Raw genomic sequence first — 19,458 nt, forward strand, 5'->3', positions numbered from 1 at the left:
CTGGCTCCCACTGCACTCCGAGCTCTGATACAAGACACATATTTTGAATGCTGCAGAGCTCAGCAGGAGATATTTCAAACAGCTGCCACTGCTGCATGATACCGTGGATAGCTCCTGCAAGCATTCTGAATTGAGTGTTTTCCCCAGAAAATTGACAGAAAGACATCTGAAACAGAAAAGCAGAGCTATGAAATACCTTAGCGATACCACAGCAACACCACCCCTTCTCACCGTCTCACATTCCACCCACTTTTAATGTACAACAAAGTCTCTACACCAGTTCTTGGCCTTATTCTCTCACTGTAAATCCTTCCCTGTGATGCCATCTCCATGGGACAGAGGAGAGAGGAGAAGCACAGAACTCACCTGAAGCTGCATGACCACATAATTAAATTTTTCATTCCTTCCACAGCCAATAAATCTGCAAACATGATCCTTCCCTGAAAAGAAACAGAAACATACAGGATGGAACATAACAACCCTGTGATCACGATTTTTAGAAAAATGGTTTCCGATCAAGGGTTTGTAACTGTAAGTGGCATCAAGTAGGGAGTTTTGCAGAACAGACTGATTTTGTTTATACTTCCCAGTCTCATAGCTCAGGAGAATAGTGACACTCAACAAGAAAACTGCCTGTGGAACAGTCATGAGTGGAAATGAGTGTCAGGGATCCTTGAAACCTCAAACTGGCACAGGGCACAAGTAAGAGTGTGACAAAGTGCAGTTTATACTACCACCATGTGTATGCAACACCACCACAGCCACCACCATCCCTGAACTAAACCATAGGTAGTACACATGACCCCATGGTTCCATAGGTTCACTGGCAGCATGCTTAAGCTCATTACACCAACTTTACTCAGTAAATGCTGACTTCTCCACACCTCCAGAACACTCGCCTATTAGCATTGCTTACCTTGAAACAGCTAAACTAATGCTACACCAACATGGACAAACCCTGATTTTAATAGTCAGAAACACTTGGAAAAGAAAGATGCTTATGGAAAAACTCCATTGAAACATTAAAGCGATTTCATAATAAAAGAAGGAAATAAACCTGGGCAATTTCATGTCGAGTTCTGGCATAGTGTTAGAAGTACAAACTACACCTATTCAGGCAAAATCAAAACCAACCAGCCACCCAGCAACACTCAGTCAGTCCTCTAGGTTCGTTCTCTGTAGTACATAAGTGCTGCTGCAATGTCTACATTTCATCACGTGGTACCAGGCAGAACCTACCCTCAAAAAAAACCCCTCAAAAACTGCAGAGGCAGCGGAGGCTGTGGTTTCAGATCCTGACCTCTAATGGATTTGGGATGGTGTGCTCTCTATATTAGCAAAAGGGGAAGTATGATGCATGCATTTCTCTAATAGCAAACTACTGATAACAGAGTAAAGGTTGATGCACAACACAAAGGCAAACATTTGGTTCCTGGTGGGGTTTCTAAGCAGGAAAGAGGATGAGTATTGTTGCATAGCTTTGCCCTGTATTTCTTTGTAGCACTTGAGCAATGGTGATTTTAATTAGTTTTTAAGCCAACACGTTTTGTTTCATACTTCCCAGTTTCAAAATTTAAAAAAAGGAAGAACATGAACATATACAGTAATCAGTAATTGCAGTGCCTGTAACAGCCTTAGGGCCTTGCCATTGCTCTAATTGTGTGCACCGCAGGCCTGAGGCATCAAAAACTGGTGGGGACAGCAAGACAGAACAGGGACCTAGAGGGCAGCAGGAGACAAGCGGCTTTCTCACTGGAGAACCAGAGCTTTGACCACAGCAATACACACAGCACTGGAATATGAAGCTCCATCGCAGGGCACTCGGTAAGACCATCAAGAGCTTGCCCTCCAGGGCTCAGCCGCATCCCACAGCAGAACACCCACACTCTCTCTCTTACCATCAAGAGATAACAGAGCTGCTGGCAGCCAGAACTGGAGGGACAGAGGCCTTGGCTACCCCTTCCTTCCCTCAGAAGAACAGGCTTAAAACCAACCAACCAACCAACCAACAAACCAATCCTAGTACCCACCTATATCTAGTTAGATAAGCAGGAAGGCTATGTGGCTGCAGATCCTCCAGGTCTCTGGCACAGACTTAAGGACATTATGCAGTTTCAGGACAGAGTGTGCAAGACCATGCTGAAATCATCAAGGAATATCACAAGCCACCATATTTCAGGAAAAGATATTCACAGATCAGGAAAGTACCCTCTTCAGTACACATCAGGGCAGCCTGCACACTCTTTCTTGATCCTTTATTTCACATACCAAGCCCACGTCCCGTGTGTGCCCATGAGTACTGGATACCACGGGTTTACTGCTATCTGCAAATTCATTGCAAATTCAGTGTTGATTTTGATACACAGGTGTTTGGGTTTCTGAGGGGCACTGTCTGGATGTAGCACACATCCTGGCCTGGGCATTACCAAGAAGGGACCGCCAGCAAAGCCTCAACTGTCCTGCATGTCTTCCTGCCGTGGGTCCCAATATGGACGGCTCTGCTGCCAATGTGAAGGCAGCCTCAAACCCAGACTTGTCGCTACAAAGCCAGCATATCTGGATAACCTCAGAAAGAACCAGTTATGTTTCTTTAGCAGCTTGTAATACCCATGTGCTTCAGCAAACTGGCAATCTACGCAGGTCTCAGGATGCATGGGCCAGCGCAGGTCCAACTCATCCCAGAGTTGACTTCTTTAAGTCCATACGGAGCCACACAGACCAGCCTGGCTGGTCACTGGACACACTGACAGTCCCACTTTGCTTTGTTTTGCCTTTCGGAGTACCGGGAGATGGATATTGAGGCAACAGCCAAAACAATTACTGTTTCTGCAGTACATGAGAGCTACTGTGTGGTAAAAAAGGTATATTACTCCATTTTTAACTTGCTTTTATTGTTTTAAATAATTGCAAAGCACTGATTGGCAGGACACTATGTGCTTTTTATGGCTGTAAAACTACAGACAAGGTTATTAAAAAACAATCCTCTGACAGGGAGAACCTGGCCAGCTACATCAATCATTTCACTGAAAGAGGAGTGGTAGTGCCCAACAGACTCAATTGTGACTTAAGACACAACTCTGCTAATTTGTTACTGCCTCTTCTGGTTTCAAGCAAATTCCTGAGACTCTTTTCTTTTTAAAAATCAGCTTCCTCCATAAAATTATTGTTTCCTGAATCACAAAATTTTGCAGAAAGAAGCAGCATTTAAAATTTTAATTTATTATCTTTAAGAACTGAATGCATGTTCAGGCTATAAATGTGTTTCTGCTTACTACAATTTTTGAAACTGATGAACCGACTGACAGTTTTTGATGACACACATCCCCAAACTGACTTAATACTGAATCCTCCTTTCTGGCCCAAAATGGGCTCCTACTTGACCTGTTGGTCTTGGGAATTTAGACTCTCCCTGGAACAGCTCTCCCATGCACTATTCTGCAACACAAGTAACACCAAGAGGAGAAGAAGAAGAAAAGGGAGGAGGGAAGAACGTGCCAATTCCTGCATGAAACAAAAGGAATATAACAGAGAGTAGAGAAAGAGGCCACATTTAGAAGTGGTATATGTACAGCCAGCTGGTCATAAATGGGGACAAATGCTTGCAGCATAAACCCCTCTGGGTTTCAGAGGCTTCTACTCATTCTTCATCTAAAAGAGGCACCAGGTTACAACTGTTTGCTCTCTCAGAGGAGTTCACGCCATGCTGAAGTAGCAGATGGAGGCTGAGTCAGGTGTGACTTCGGGATTCCTGCAGATCAGTGCCAAGGCTGATAAAAATGACAGAGCCCACAAGAACAATACTGTTAATAAATTCCTGTGCAGCCAGGATGATGGGACTGTCATACTTTCAGGCAGAAGGACACAGCCTTATTTCATCACACATGCCCTCCTCAAGGATGAAGATCATAGCACAGAGAGCAGCAAAGCATATTTTAACCCAGAAAAGTAAGAAAAGGGAAAAAAAAGATTTCTCAAGATATGCTCACAACCATTTTACTGCACTGAGTGCCAGAGCACATGTGCTCCTTTGCTAGGCTGTTCCACTGAACAGTCACTCTGATATTACAGAAGATCACAAGCTCATACTTTAGAAAATAAGTCCTATATCTGTATTTGTTTATTATTAAAGCAAAGCAGTTATCTCCCAACAAAGTAAAGGAACAGAGCAAGAGATTATAAAGAGTTTTAACCTATTAACTAACTGAGATAGGTTGGAGGAATAAGTCAGCCTGATGTTCATAAACACTAACCTGAGAAAACTTTCCTGTTTTATTTTGTTTCATATGCATTCATTTTTTCCAAGCACTTAGTTAAAACAATGTTTTAATATTTGCCCATAGAAAAATATTCTCTCTACTACTGCCTTTAAACTAAAATGAATATAATAATCTCCCACATAATACTGTGTAATAAATACAAATATTTCAGTTACTGAAATGGTCTTCACCATCTTTGTTCTGAAGGAACTTAAAAACTACAGTCAATAACCTTGTGCTGATCTATAAAAATAACTTCAAGTATCTGGAAAACCCTTCCATCCTGGGATAGATATTCATCACCTGGTAGGGACATGACTGAAAACCCATGTTAATACTTAAAATCTTTCACTGCATGAAAAGCTTTTGTAACACAACACTTAAAAAATTAAATTATGATCCTTTTTTGAGTGTCTTTTTCCCCACAGATCAATTTCAAATTGCTGTAAACCAATATTCATTTCAATCTTCTACTGGTTTAAGTTCTTAAATATTCCTAAGGTATTTTCAGTACAGCAGTGAAACTAATCAAATACATAGAAGACAGAAATGTGTGACACTATTGTTACAATTTGAAGTATCTTTTTTTTCTGGTAACAGATTCCATATTTCCCACATTTTCATCTGCAGAAAACAAATAACCACTTTTTTCCCCAAAGGAGTTCAAGAATTTAATATTTTAAATTTATGCTAAAATTATTTTGTGATTCATCTCCAGAGAAGAGCTCCCTCATTGCTAACAGTCCACCCCAAACACTGAAGAAACTTCTCCTGTGTAGATTATCATAAATCTCATGGCAATTATTGTTACTCTCATAACACTCATAACTCTGCAGTACAGGACCAACATTGATATAACAGTGTAAGTCCAGCAGTGGCCACCAGGACGGCTGCAAGAAAAGGAAGAACATGACATTCAAAGGATTAGAGGAAATGGCCTCAAGTTGCGCCAGGGGAGGTTTAGATTGGAAAAAAATTTTCATGGAAAGGGTTTTTAGGCATTGAAACAGGCTGCCCAGGGAAGTGGTGGAGTCAGCACCCCTAGAGGTGCTAAAATGATGCATAGATGAGGTTCTTAGGGACGTTGTTTAGAGGTGGACTTGGCAGTACCAGTTTAATCATTGGAGTCAAATATCTTAAAGGTCTTTTCCAACTAAATGATTCTATGATTCTATGAATGAAAGTGGGATAGGATTGGGTTTGTTCAGCCTTAGGAAGGCAGCAGAGGGTGATCTAACTGCTGGCTGGAGCCACCTAACAGAAGAATGCCAAGAAGATGGAGCACAGAGAGGCACTGGACATGAGCTGCAACACGGGAAATTCCCATTAGGTGTAAATTCTTTTTCAACATAAGGGTGGTCAAGCCCTGGAACAAGGGTCTAGAGAGGCTGTGGGATCTTCATCTTTGGAGGTGATTCAAAACTTCACTGGAAAAGGCCCAGAGCAACCTAATATATTTCTTTCTGCTTGGAGCAATAGATTGTACTGAAGACCTTCAGAAGTGCCCCCTGCCAGCCTAAATTATGCCCATGTCAAACACTCATTTTACCTTAAGGCCTGCCTCTCCAATCAGCACCGATCTCTGACCTCTCTAATCACAAATTCAGCTTAATTCCAGAATCATCAATCAAGTTTCCTTTTATTCAGGTAATACATGAAGTATCAAAACCAATGGTGTACTGTGGCAAAATATAACAAGCACGGCACAGCCATCCAGCAGCTCAACCCTCAAGACAACTGCATAGGAAAAGCCCAGGTGCTTAGTGACATAACTTGTTTGAGCACTTAGCACTGCCAGGGTCTCTATTGTATGTGCAGTTGTGGACATCTAGCTATACAATTGCTCTCACTGGCATTTGAAAGGTTCTTTCTCATGGCCTACATTATAGATATAATACACATTCTACAGCTATCCTCTTTTTCGTTCACCTGTCAGCATCAGTATCAGGTTTATCAGCTTATCACGGATTTTGTGTTGTGGGGGTATTGAATTCAGTTCTGTACAAATACTCTAAAGAAATGAAGGATCCACCAGGACTAGAAAATGAAATAAGAGTTATTTTCATCATTTTTTAAGTTCACTTGGAAATGGTGCCTGTAGTTTTGAACATGAAAGAAAACAAATTCCATGCTGGAAGTAAGGCTTAAATAACTACATTATCCAATACTAATCAATGAGGATTTCATTAACTGGGTTAACCTTGCTAATGCTTCTGTAATAAACGAATGAACTAATGGACATAAAAACAAAAGGGGGATCACCATCTTCTAATCGAACAGCAAAAGGTAAAACTGCCTGACCTTGCATGGCATAATTTCCTCTACTTGTTTCCCAAGACCACTAAAAACTTTAAGATAATAGAATGGTTTGGGTTGGAAGGGACCTTCAAAGCTCATCTAGTCAAACCCCCCTGCCATAAGCAGGGACATCTTCAACCAGATCAGGTTGCTCAGAGCCTCATCCAGCCTGGCCTGGAATATCTCCAGGGATGGGGCATCTACCACTTCTCTGGGCAACCTGGGCCAGTGTTTCACCACCTTCATTGTAAAAAATTTCTTCTTCATGTCTAGCCTGAATTTCCCCACCTTTAGTTTAAAACCATTACCCCTTGCCCTATCACAACAGGCCCTGCTAAAAAGTCGGTCCTTGTCTTTCTTATAGGCCCATTTTAAGTACTGAAAGGCTGCAATAAAGTCTCCCTGGAGCCTTCTCCAGGCTGGACAACCCCAACTCTCAGTCTGTCTTCGGAGGAGAGGTATTGTGGAATAATTACTGAGGGAGCAAATTACTGAAACTAATTATCGAAGGTACACTTATTGAGAATAAAGTTATAACCACATCCTCAGCACATAAGTCAGCTGCTCAGCATGTAAGGAATCTGCTCTGTGATGGTTTCCCACCCGACCTAGCTTGAATCCTTAGATGTTCACACATTGGGGGAGCTCAGTGCGCTGGCACCAAGGAGAACGGAGGGTGGAGCGGTGTGGAGATACCACAGCCAGGCTCTGTGTAGGACGCAGGTACAGCACTAGATGGTACCGAGCACATAGTTGCTGTCAAGTAAAAGATAATATTCCATTCCATCCAAAATGCTAGTTGCTGAGCTAGCAGTTGTGGCAAAATTTGTCCTGTGGATGAACTTTCCTCCTTATAATCTGATTATAATACCAAAACGCACCTCCATCCCAAAAGATACCCACCTCCACCCTTGCTTGAACATGCTCTCTGCATTCTTTTAAGTCTATACCTTTAAAATTGAAGTAGAGAATTTTACACCAACTGATAACAAAGGTATATATGATTAGAGTCACTCGTGCTCCACATAAACGTGGAAAATAGTTTCTGGAATCAGTCAACTGTCTGAACCTATCTTTCCCCCCAGAGGGACGCCTTTGGGTCAAATTTGCACAGTCGGTTATAGCAAGTGCTTTCCCGGGAAATTACACTTCAAGCTTGTATTTGTAAGCACACTTGTAGCACTATATAGTCATCTTAGAATATATACATTTGGTACCAAAGTGATTTTTGCAACAGAAGTGTATTTTTGCAGACAGTGTATTTTATCACCAGCAATCTAAAAGAACTTGTACCTGTTGCTTTAATAAATCTCATTATCTGTGGATCTAGTCATGTGAATCTCTCATTGGATGTGTTCGGACTTATAGTATATATTATACTATACATAAATCTGTGTGTAAATTCAATGACCATGACCTGACCCTGCATTATTGGTGAATCCTTAAATGTGTGAAGCCAATATAATGCCAGACTGGCTGTTAAGCACGATGGGATGTATAGCGTGGGCTTGAGGTAATTTTGGTTTAACTGGGCATCACTCAGAAGCTTAGCTGAGCCACCCCCAGCTGCCAGTAATATACTGAGGACAAGCTGGAATGTAAGGGGGTTTTGTTTCTGCCAAATTCTTTTTAATGCAACAGGTGTCCATCCCTCTTATCATTTTTGTGGCCTTCCTCTGTACCCTCTCCAATAGGTCCATGTCTTTCCTGTACTGAGGGCTCCAGAGCTGGACACAGGACTCCAGGTGCGGTCTCACCAGAGCAGAGCAGAGAGGCAGAATCACCTCCCTCGACCTGCTGGCCACGCTCCTTTTGATGCAGCCCAAGATACGATTTGCCTTCTGAGCTGCAAGCGCACATTGCTGGCTCATGTCCAGTCTTTCATCCACCAGTACCCCCAAGTCCTTCTCCTCAGGGCTGCTCTCAAGCCCTTCATCCCCCAGCCTGTATTGATACTGGGGATTGCATTGACCCAGGTGCAGGACCTTGCACTTGGCCTCGTTGAACCTCATGACGTTTGCATGGCTGCACTTCTTGAGCTTGTCCAGGTCTCTCTGGATGGCATCCTGTCCCTCAGGCATGCCAACTGCACCACTCAGCTTGGTGTCATCCACAAACTTGCTGAAGGTGCACTCAGTCTCACTGTCTATATAATAGATGAAGATATTAAACAGTACTGGTCCCAATACGGACCCCCGAGGGACATTGCTTGTGACGGGTGTCCATCCAGACATTCAGACATTGACTACTACCCTCTGGATGCGACCATCCAGCCAGTTCCTCATCCACTGAACAGTCCACCCATCGAATCCGTATCTCTCCAATTTAGAGAGAAGGATGTTGTGGGGGACCATGTCAAAGGCCTTACAGAAGTCCAGATAGATGATATCTGTAGCCCTTCCTTTGTTCACTGATGTAGATACTCCATCATAGAAGGCCACTAGATTGGTTAGGAAGGACTTGCCCTTGGTGAAGCCGCGATGCCTGTTTCGAATCACCTCCCTTTCTTCCCTGTGCCTTAGCATAGCTTCTAGGAGGATCTGTTCCATGATCTTCCCAGGCACAGAGGTAAGGCTGACAGGTTGGTAGTTCCTAGCATCCTCCTTTCTATCCTTTTTAAAAACGGGCGCAATGTTTCCCTTTTTCCAGTCACCAGGGACTTCACCTGACTGCCATGACTTCCCAAATATCATGCAGAGTGGCCTGGCAACTACATCAGCCAATTCCCTCAGGTGTCTGCAATGCATGTTTTTCAGGTCCCACAGATTTATGTTTGTTCAGGTTCCTCAGGTTGTCACAAACCTGATCTTCACTTACAGTGGGAGGGACTTTGCTCCCCCAGTCGCTGTCTTGCAATTCATCCACTTGAGAGGTGTGGGAAGAGAGCTTGCCACTGAAGACTGAAGCAAAAAAGTTGAGTACCTCAGCCTTCTCCTCATCCATTGTTACCAGTTTGCCAGTCTTGCTCATTGGGGGGTGCACTTCCTTTGAACTTCCTATTCTGATTGACATACCTGTAGAAGCCCTTCTTGATATTCTTTGCATTCCTTGCCAAGTTCAGCTTCAACTGCGCCTTGGCCTTCCTGACCCCATCTCTGCACAACCGGACAGTGTCCCTATACTCTACCCAGGCTACCTGTCCCTGCTTCCACTGCCTGCGTGTTTCCTTTTTGCCCTTTAGTTTGACCAGCAGGTCCCAACTCAGCCATGCCAGCCTCTTGCCTTCCTTACCCAACTTCTTACATTATGGGATTGAGAGCTCTTGTGCTCTGTGGAAAGCATCCTTAAAGATCTGCCAGCTCTGTTCTGCTCCCTTGTCCCTGAGGGCAGTTTCCCAGGGGGTCCTGTTGACTAACTCCCTGCAGAGCTGGAAGTTTGCTTTCCTAAAATCCAGGGTCCTGACTTTATTCTTTGCCTGAGCCACATCCCTCAGGACTGTGAACTCCACGAGCGCATGATCGCTGCAACCCAGGCTGCCTCCAATCTCGATGTCACCAATTAGCTCACTTGCATTGGTGACCATCAGGTCCAGTATCGCATGCCCCCCTGGTAGGGCTGTCTATTACCTGGCTTAGGAAGTTATCCTCAATGCACTCCAGGAGTCTCTTGGGTTGCATACAGCTCGCCGTGCTACTTTTCCAGCAGATGTCGGGGTGGTTGAAATTCTCCAGCAGCACAAGAGCCTGTGAGTGCGATGCCTCCTGTAGCTGGAGTAAGAAGGCTTCATCAATAGTCTCCCCCTGATCCGGCAGCCTGTAGTAGACACCAACCACAAGGTTTCCTTTGTTTCCTCAGTGTCTTTCAACCTGCTCATGGCTGTTCTTCAGAGACAGCTCTTCACAGTCTATCCATCTCTTCATGTAGAGGGCAACCCCTCCACCTTTGCTTCCTTGCCTGTCCCTTTCTGATCAGCCTGTAGCCATCCGTTGCCACACTCCAGTCATGGGATCCATCCCACCAAGTTTCAGTAACGGCCACTAGGTCATAGCTTATTAGCAGCATGGTGGTTTCCAACTCCAAGATGAGCAACTGATAATAACTGCCCACAAAGGGCAAGGCAGAACAGCAAAGGAGTAAGAATTCAACACAGCCTCAAAATAAGTGTGTTTTAAATCCTCTTTCATCCATTCCATGTCCTTCCCCCATCCCATGATGCCATGGTTGACACAGAAAACATGTGGCCCAAATGCCATTTCATTCAAACACCCATAGGACTCTTCCACATGCTGAAAGGCAGCGCTGGGCACAGAGGCTACAGCTATATCAAGTGTCTGAATCTGCCATCCTGTGATAGCCTAAAAACCTGCCAAGGGTACTTTACCCTGCTTTCCAGCCTTTACAGATAGGCTGGTTACATCAACCTAGCAAAATACTGTAGAAACATATAAAACGTGTCTACAAAAGTAACAGAAACTGAATCACAGAGAGTTAAGGCACCACTTTAACATGAAAAACTCACATATAAAAAAAGAAAATACTATGACTGGCAAATGAAAAAAGATCAAGCAAGATCCCTTTTCCTCTGTTATTTTGTTAGGAAACCCTTACGTGTCCAACCCCTGGCAGTAAATGGGGAATAAGCAACACAGATCTGCTTCACTATCTGCTGTAATAAAATCAGGTACTCAAAAACTACAAAGCCTGTGACCAGGCTGCATCTTGAACAACTACTCAATATGCAAAAGATCTCTGCACTGCAGAATAAAATTAATCAGAGTCCTACGCAATGAGATTGGTTACACTGAAAAGAAGGCACCTAAAAAGAAAATGACGTGCTGAAGAGAGTTCAGGAATGACTGGCTGCCGAGTGAGGTCAAAAGCAAGTACATGGGGCCTCGTTGCCTCACAGCAGGGCAAAATTGCCCCCATGAATGAACAGAAAACAGTGCTCAGCACCAGAATAATCTGGCTATTTTAACTGCCAATCTGACCGTTAGGCTGCTCTAAGAAGAATCCCAGCAAAGGAAACTGAATGCTGTGCCTACATCCTTATTTTGGGGAACCTGTGGACCAGGAGTCATCTGAAGCGCATGCCTTGTGAGAGATCCTTTTGCACCATCCTAGTCTCACAAGCTCTCAGAATGCTCCCAGAGAGATGTATCAAGAAGTGAGTAAGGACAGGGAGGATACTTCTGAATACAAACGATGTGCTGCTGGGCCGCACATAGCCCCAGTTAAGCATCTAGAGCAGATACAGTGCCTGGTTTGGCATGTAAAGATGATTTCCACAACCCCCTCTGCAGCAGTGCAAAAGTTAGAGGAAATAATCCACTGGATATAATCAGGGATACTGGTTTACTATTTCTGCAATTAAGGTTGATGTTGGAACAGCAGACTAACACTGAGATAGTGCAAGCCAAGCACCTCAAGAGCTGTGCAAGAGCTGTTCTAACAGAGGCATTGTGTGCAGAGTCCAGATAGTATTTCACAGATGCTCCCTTGCCACCTGAACGTTGCTCCAAAGCAAATCCAAGGCAGGAAAAAAAGTCACAGAGAGAGCAGGCAGGTTTCTGTCTGTCTGTATTCCAAAGGGCTGGAAAAGCATTGAAGATATAGAAAAAACATCTGCTCTTCTAGAAGCAACAGGACTCTTTCTTCCATATGTTCATTGACAGGAAACAATCCCATTTTTTCTACCCATGACTCCAAACAACAGGGGTCTTAGAGTCCAGGTTTATAATAGCAATGAGGTTTTAAAGCAAGCTCCCATACCGCCTTAAATCATCACAATTACTGTGTGTCAGTGCTGTTCACAGAGTGACTTCAGGTCATGTAAACTTTTCTGAGCAAACAGACCCAGAAGCTCCATTCCAGATGCACACCAAATCGTCCCCAAATCCTAAAGGAGGTAGTCCAAACCAACAAGTGGTCCCTCAGACAGCGGGATGAGATTAAAACTAACCCAAAGCAAAATCCTCAAAACACATGCTGTTTATAGTCTAAAATCCGCAAGCCATAAGTGCTGGAGATGTATAGGCCTGAGCAACTGCTTCTATCCACTGATCTGCTGGTACTATACTGCTCACTAATATACACATACCTTAAGACAGTAAAACAGCGAAAACCTAGCAAGGCTCTTCTTGCTCTCTGGGTAAGCAAGGTGCTAATTCACTTAGCCATACGGATCTTATTTCTATTTGTTTTTTAATGTATGTAATCAAAAGCAAAATACTTGCAGATACAACTAAACCAGAAACCTTCTGTGCTGGAGACAACTTGTATCTGCAAGAAGTATTTTGCCAATGTACCTTAGGCTTGGTTTCAAAATTCTTGACTGTAGAAAAGTCCAATAGGTTAAAATTATGTACAAATGGTAAAATCATATAAAATTATCTCACTTAAAGATAACTTTACAGTAGTGATTAAGGTAATAAAATGAGGGCTTGGCACTAAAATAGCGTTCTTCTGACAGAGAAGCTGTATTCATGCAGAAGTTCCCTTTGCAGATGTGCCAAACTATCCCTGAAACAGTTTCTGAATGTTATAGGTAAGATTTTCATGCTGACTAGGGTAATTCTCTATTAGCTGTCTATAAAATCTTTTTTCTTAGCTTTTTTCATACGATTACTTTGATTTATTATCCCTATACTTAACAACTACATATACACATTTCTTACTGCTGTTCTGCATTAATTTTTCATATAATTTCCATATTTTTTGTTACTTATTGCACATTTTAGAAATAAATATGTATATAAGAATCTATTACTGCAAAAGTCTACTCTTTCGTGCGGTTCCTTGGACTCTCCATGACACCCAGGAGCTGGGAACTGCACAGCAGCCTTGTTCAAGGAAGGAAAATTTTCTGATCCTCCAGGTAAACTTAGTCCTGCTTACTCCTTCATCCATGGAAGGAACAGATAAGTCAGCGATAATCAAGTGCAACAGAGGTGGTGAGAAACTCCTGTAGTCAGGCCAAAAGTGTTGCTCAGGCTGATCTTGATAAACAGCCGATGTCACCTACAGCAGACAGTGGGTAAACACATGGTGCAATCTCAAATGAAAGAGAGATCCATGGTTATATGCTGTAGTGTCCACTGGTTCTACAACAAGGCATGGTTGCCCGAATGCCATAATGTGGAGAACATTTGGAAAGAAAGACTGGTTTTCAAAGGGCGACTCCTCATGGAAGAGGCCTGGCATCATGGAGGATCCCATCTACGTGTGCTGCAATGATGATACGGGTAAAATCAGGCACTGTGGAGGGTGCAGGCCTCCTTGAGCAGCAAGGACAGTAATACACGTTGCAATACTGAGGTTAGCATTCCCAATGGTACCAAAAAGAGAATGTAATTTCCCTGTTCCCCAAGCAAGCTTACCAACACTCACTGAGAAAACGGCTTTGGTTCAACAGTGCCAAAGCCCTGTCAGAAGAGGGGAGCTACAGGACAATGTAAGCCAAACAGTGCTTGACAAAGATGAAAAAAAACTGTTATCTTGCAGTGCTGTGGTTAGAATTGGCCAGACAGAGTAACGCTACACAGAATGTCCTGAGTCCTGCAAGCCCAGGCTGAACAAGGAAATACTCTACAGCAACTCCGTGGGACCAAGAGGTTTTGATTTTCACTAAAATAGTCCATGGACAGCAAGGAAAAGAAAGAAATTTTGCTGGAAACGTTTTGGGTAAATGGCCAACAACAGGACAACCAAGAGCTTCAGCTCATCGCCTGCTTGAGCGAGAAACCCTGTAAGCTGACTGCTCAATTGTATTTCACCCAAAGGTGAAAAGGGCACCATTGCTCATGCTTCCCAGCCCCAAGACAGTAAAAAGATTTGGAAGGCTGGTCAGAAGATGATCTATGATCCTTGCAAGTAACAACACGAGTCAGAAAGAACTTTGCCTTTGGCAAATACCTTAATATTTAAACAGACAAAGAAAAAACACTGTACAGCTAAAAAAATCAAATCAAGTAAGAGCGGAACAGAATGACTCTGCAGGGCAGCTGATACTGAAGTGGCAGTGGTCTCACATAGCCAAGCACAAGTATCACAGAATCACTTATGTTGGAAGGGACCTTCTGAGATCATCTAGATGACCCTGTCTGTTCAAGCGGAGATAGCTAGAGTAGGTTGTCCAGGGCTGCATCCAGTTGGGTTTTGAATATCTCCAAGGATGGAGACTCCACAATCTCTTTGGGCAACCTGTGCCATTGTTTGACCACCTTCACAGTACACAAAAAAGTGACAACCCTCATAGTGTTTATTAGAAGGTATAGAGACTCACTAAAAGAGACATTAACTGATTAGTTCCCCAGTTGTTCTGTGTGGACTGCCAGTGCAGAAAGCACATCGTGAGGGACCTGCAGCTGTGTTCCTTATGTGGCGTTTCCAGAAAGTCTGACTGTTGGCACCAGCCTGCAGTCCAAACTGATCAGGATCTACTGCACTGAGAGGTCAGGCTGCACCCAAATCACATCCTGACATAGGTCTGCAGCATGGGCTAATGGCCAACCTTCTCTATCCCGAACTCTGTGAAGCTCTAGCAAATTGAAACATCCTGATCATAAGCTCTGAAAAGAGCAGCAGCTCAGCAGTCCTTTAAAGTTGGTGTGATACCTAAATAGAAAACAATAAACCTGTACTATTTAAGAGGGACCGCGATGTTGAATTCTACCAGAAAAGTACAGAGGAATTTTAGACAACACTGTTCTGTTTCTTTTCACCTGGAAAACCATTAACTGACTATATCACCTATGGTAATACTACCAACTTTCTCCATCTACCAACTGTTGGGATAAAGTCAGTATCTCCCTTTCTGAAATGTTTCCCACCTCTTCACAACAGCTCACAGTGAAAAGATACACAATACATGATTCCCAACTCTCTCAACCTTATCTCTAACTTTATCATTTATTCCAGTAAGGCATTTGGGGCTTAACCTTGAAGCAAAAAGTTAAATTCTACACAGAACAGATTAATTTGTAAAAATATGGCTAAAATAATTTGTAGTTCTTAAATGCAGAATAGCTGATGGATAGCCAGTTCTGCTTCTTCTGTCTTTTCTGTCCCTTAATATTTGGTAACTGCTTTGCCAAGGGACTTTCCTAATCCCACACACCACCACTCCCTCTCCCCAGTTACCAGGAACATGCTGTGTTCAACTGTGGGTGTTTTTTCAAGTATTTGGTATTTTCAGCTATTTTCCAGAAATAAACACTGATGGCAAAGCATGAGTATTAGTCAAGTCTTTTCACATTTTCTGGTGCTAGTTCTGATTTGGTGACTTCAGGTCTTGATTTCAAGCATTCCCTGCCCTGCATGTAACACATATTGACAACAGCCAACATGATCGCATCGTCTCTTGGTATTCTAATGAGCCACCGTTCTACACATTCACACCCTCACTCAGTTTAGAGCAGTTCCAAGTGCACAACCAAATGCAAAAATCTAAATCTCTGTCTTGCTTGCCCTCACTATACTACTTTCTGACCTCAGCCACCTGCTCTGATGTTGTCTGGGAGCCATGTATCCAGGCCTTTCACAAATCAACAGCAAGCTTTCTCCTAATGACCTGGGTTGATTTCTCCTTTGTTTTGATTGTCTTTACACACCTCAGCCACATCTATTACAACACAGTGTGTTCAAAAAAGGCCTCATCGGTCCTCCTCTTAGAGGAAGTGAACTGTGGGAAACTATTTGACCTTCAAAAATAATACACTGACTTTTACCTAGAGGTGATCTGTCACAAACATCGAGTAACCCCTGTTTCACAAGATCTGCAACAGTCTCACCCTCTAATTCAATAGTATCTCTGGAAATTCTGTGCAAGGGCAGAAGTATAGACATGGACATAGGGCCACAACACTATCTCTGAAGCATGAGCCCTGGTGGTACGGATACTACTCACTGCTTCATGGGAAGGTGTTTCCTCAGCCCGAGGGAATCCTGCAAAAAGGCACCTACGTGCCTTCAAAGGCATATTATACTAGAACGTGTAAACTGTTTCTGTCAATAACTGGCCATACCTTCACAAGGTAACCCATGCACAATGCTCTTCAGCAAACAGCGGATTCCTTACAGGCAGATTTGGAAATTCCTTGTTTACATCCTCCCCTAGCAATCAGTTTTTAGTAGAAGCCCCCTCACTGTTCCTTCAGCCAGGAACAACTGCAGCAAGAATGCTCCCTTGCACCCTTTGGTGTTAAACTCTATCTCATCAGCATTGTAAAAGCCTTTGGGATACTGGCTGGCTTCTTTCACCCTGTTCTACTATTTCACTCCTGAGAATGACTGTCACTTTAAAGATCAGCACAGGAAGTTTACATTTTTAGCCTTATTTATAGTTTCATCTGAGCAAACAGAAACCAGCACCCTGACGTAAGGCAAGTGCCTCTTCAGTGCAATTTCTTAAGTGGAGCCAGGGTTGGACATGAGTCAAGGAAGGCTCCCATTTTGCTGTTTCCCAATCAGTTTGAAACCTGCTTACAAGCTTTGCCAGGTTCGGCTGTAGAAATTGATGGTCCCAGGGCTGACTTCCACACCCAAATCAATAAAAAGCTGTGTTAGTGAATATTAAGAATAGGCCTATCATTTAAATTAACACGATTCAAAACCACCACTCCCAAAACCAAAAGACCTAAAATCACTTCACACTTTACCTGCATGACAGTCAGCTATACTAAAAATTAACTAATTGCCAGTTTCCCTATACTTCATGTTATCCACTTTTTGCACTCGTCTACTAGTCAGTCAATGATTTTACTTGGAGACTGTCATGCTCACAGTACTATTGTCACGAATATCATCCCAGTCCTCTAGGAGGCAATCAGCTAACTTCATTTCTTAGTTGGCATTGCTTGCTCTGTTCCTTATTATCTCCTCAGTACCACTAGACTGCACAGACCAGTGTACCAATAGTTCAGTTTAAATCTCCTCATTGTTCTTAGAACCTGGTGTACAAAAATAGTCCCTGTAATTCGAACTCACTTGAGTAGGATGCTTTGCAGAATGTAGTAACTTTCCAAGCTGAATGACTTAATGTAACATCACATATAGATGGAAGCTGAAGAGAAAATTATAAAAACAATTGCAACTCCAGATTCTAATTGTTAACAGGCACAGTGACCTTTAGCACTTCCAAAGAGCTTTCTGCCTTACCTTGCAGCTTTTTCAGGACAGCCACTTCCATCTTGAGAACTTGCTTGGGCTGCTGAGCTGATTCCACCTTCAAGGCGACATTCTCCCGGGTCAGCAGATCCATCGCCTCATAGATCTCCCCAAAGCCACCACCACCAATCTTCTTCAACTAGGAAAGTACAAAGAGGATTGGTACAATGTACAAGAGAGACAACATCAAATTCGCTCTCACAGAGCCAGGCACTAGCTTCTTTCCTACACAGAGAGAACAAACTCAGCGTCCAATGTGTGCTGTGCCTGAATCTCTTCACTGCACAGTTAGGCAAAAGTCCAGCTACCCACTTGACTGTGCTGTGTTTAAATTTCTCTGCTGTAACAACAAAGAACAAGCCTAGCAAGTGATGGTATGTTATACATTTAAAAGCAAATGATAACACCTATTACCTCAGCAATATTCTTGCCAAAATACAAGGAAAGGCCCTTCGAGGAGATAGTAGAACCACTATCCAGACCATAGTAGATAAAAATTGTAATTCACTCTTAACAAACACATCTCTGCAGTAAAACACAACCACGCCAGTTGGAACTAAAGCTTTCAAGCAATAGGTTAAATGATGTTTTCATTTCATTCACAGGATTTTAAATACAGAACAAAACATCCACTGGAATATTTTACAACATACTTGGACCTGCTCTGGTAGTGAGGTTACTTCATGGTCACATTTCAGAGAACTACCAAGCACATTACCTCATAACAGTTACGTACAAGCATCAAGTACAGCTCCATTGTTCCTCATTCTCTCTTTCTTTTTTTTTCTTTTTAATTTTAAAGCGCACCAAATGATGCTTTTTGTGTCTCTGAGCAAAATTAAAGACTGTTTCATAATAGAAGGATATCACTACTTGGAAATAAAAACAATTTCAACTGACATAAGCTCAAAGCTAAAGATGTCTAAGTTTCAGAATATCTGATATGCACCTACTAGAGACAGATCGTCTGCCTGTTCTAGAGTAGCCACCCACTCAGAGAGCAAGCTGGGATCCTCTGCCTTTCCTGGAAAAGTGATTCCTTCATTCTCCTTCTGCTGTGACTTGACAGCATATGCATATACAGTTATACATATGCATGTATAAGACAGATTCCTAACATGTTGCAAGTGTCAATGTCTATAGCAGGAAAATTATTTTACATTTGCTTCCCTTAGATATATTTAAAACATACTATGTTGCCCAGGAACAAATTCAGGTTTACAGCAGAGCTAGATCAGGGCTCCTTTGATCTGCTTAGCACTTGTTCATTGAAGGTCTCAGTGGGAAACAAGCAAAAGTCAACAGCAATAAATATAACACAACATAGCTGGGATGAAGAAGAAACATAGGCTACCCAAACATCTTGCTGGGTTGCAAATTCAATAAATGGATCTGGGGAGAAATATTGCTGAGCCAGCACAGTCGCGCACTATGATCTTTTTCCATTCACTGGTCTTAACAGGGACAGCTTCCACATCCAACGCAGTTGCCAAAATGCAAAGTTATGAAAATATAAATGGAACAAGACGGTAGTATGATTAGGATAGTGGCACTATAAGGATCTGTAGGAAGGTCTAATCATGTACAATGCACAACCTTGATCACCTTGCTTCTAGAGGTTCTCACTGAATTAGGAGTGGTTCATTTCAGGATCAAGAGAATGATCAGGAGCCTGGAAAAACTAAGAACAGACTAGGACCACCTCAGAAAAAGCAAAAGAACATGTGCAGGTTCAGGAAGAAAGGTACAGATGTCAAGACTGCTCACCTGGGAAAAGAGCCAAATTGGAGGACCCATA

General features: G+C 42.8%; 1 protein-coding gene across 1 annotated transcript in view; it reads right to left on the reverse strand.

Moving 5' to 3' along the window:
* TTBK1 (tau tubulin kinase 1) overlaps positions 1 to 19,458 on the reverse strand; it is a 118,582-nt gene that overhangs the window by 73,068 nt on the left and 26,056 nt on the right. Inside the window, 2 exon segments of the mRNA XM_065630936.1 lie at positions 367 to 440; positions 17,652 to 17,799. Coding sequence (XP_065487008.1) covers positions 367 to 440; positions 17,652 to 17,799 — 222 coding nt within the window.

Source organism: Caloenas nicobarica, chromosome 3 (assembly GCF_036013445.1).
Source record: "Caloenas nicobarica isolate bCalNic1 chromosome 3, bCalNic1.hap1, whole genome shotgun sequence".
Lineage (NCBI taxonomy): Eukaryota > Metazoa > Chordata > Aves > Columbiformes > Columbidae > Caloenas > Caloenas nicobarica.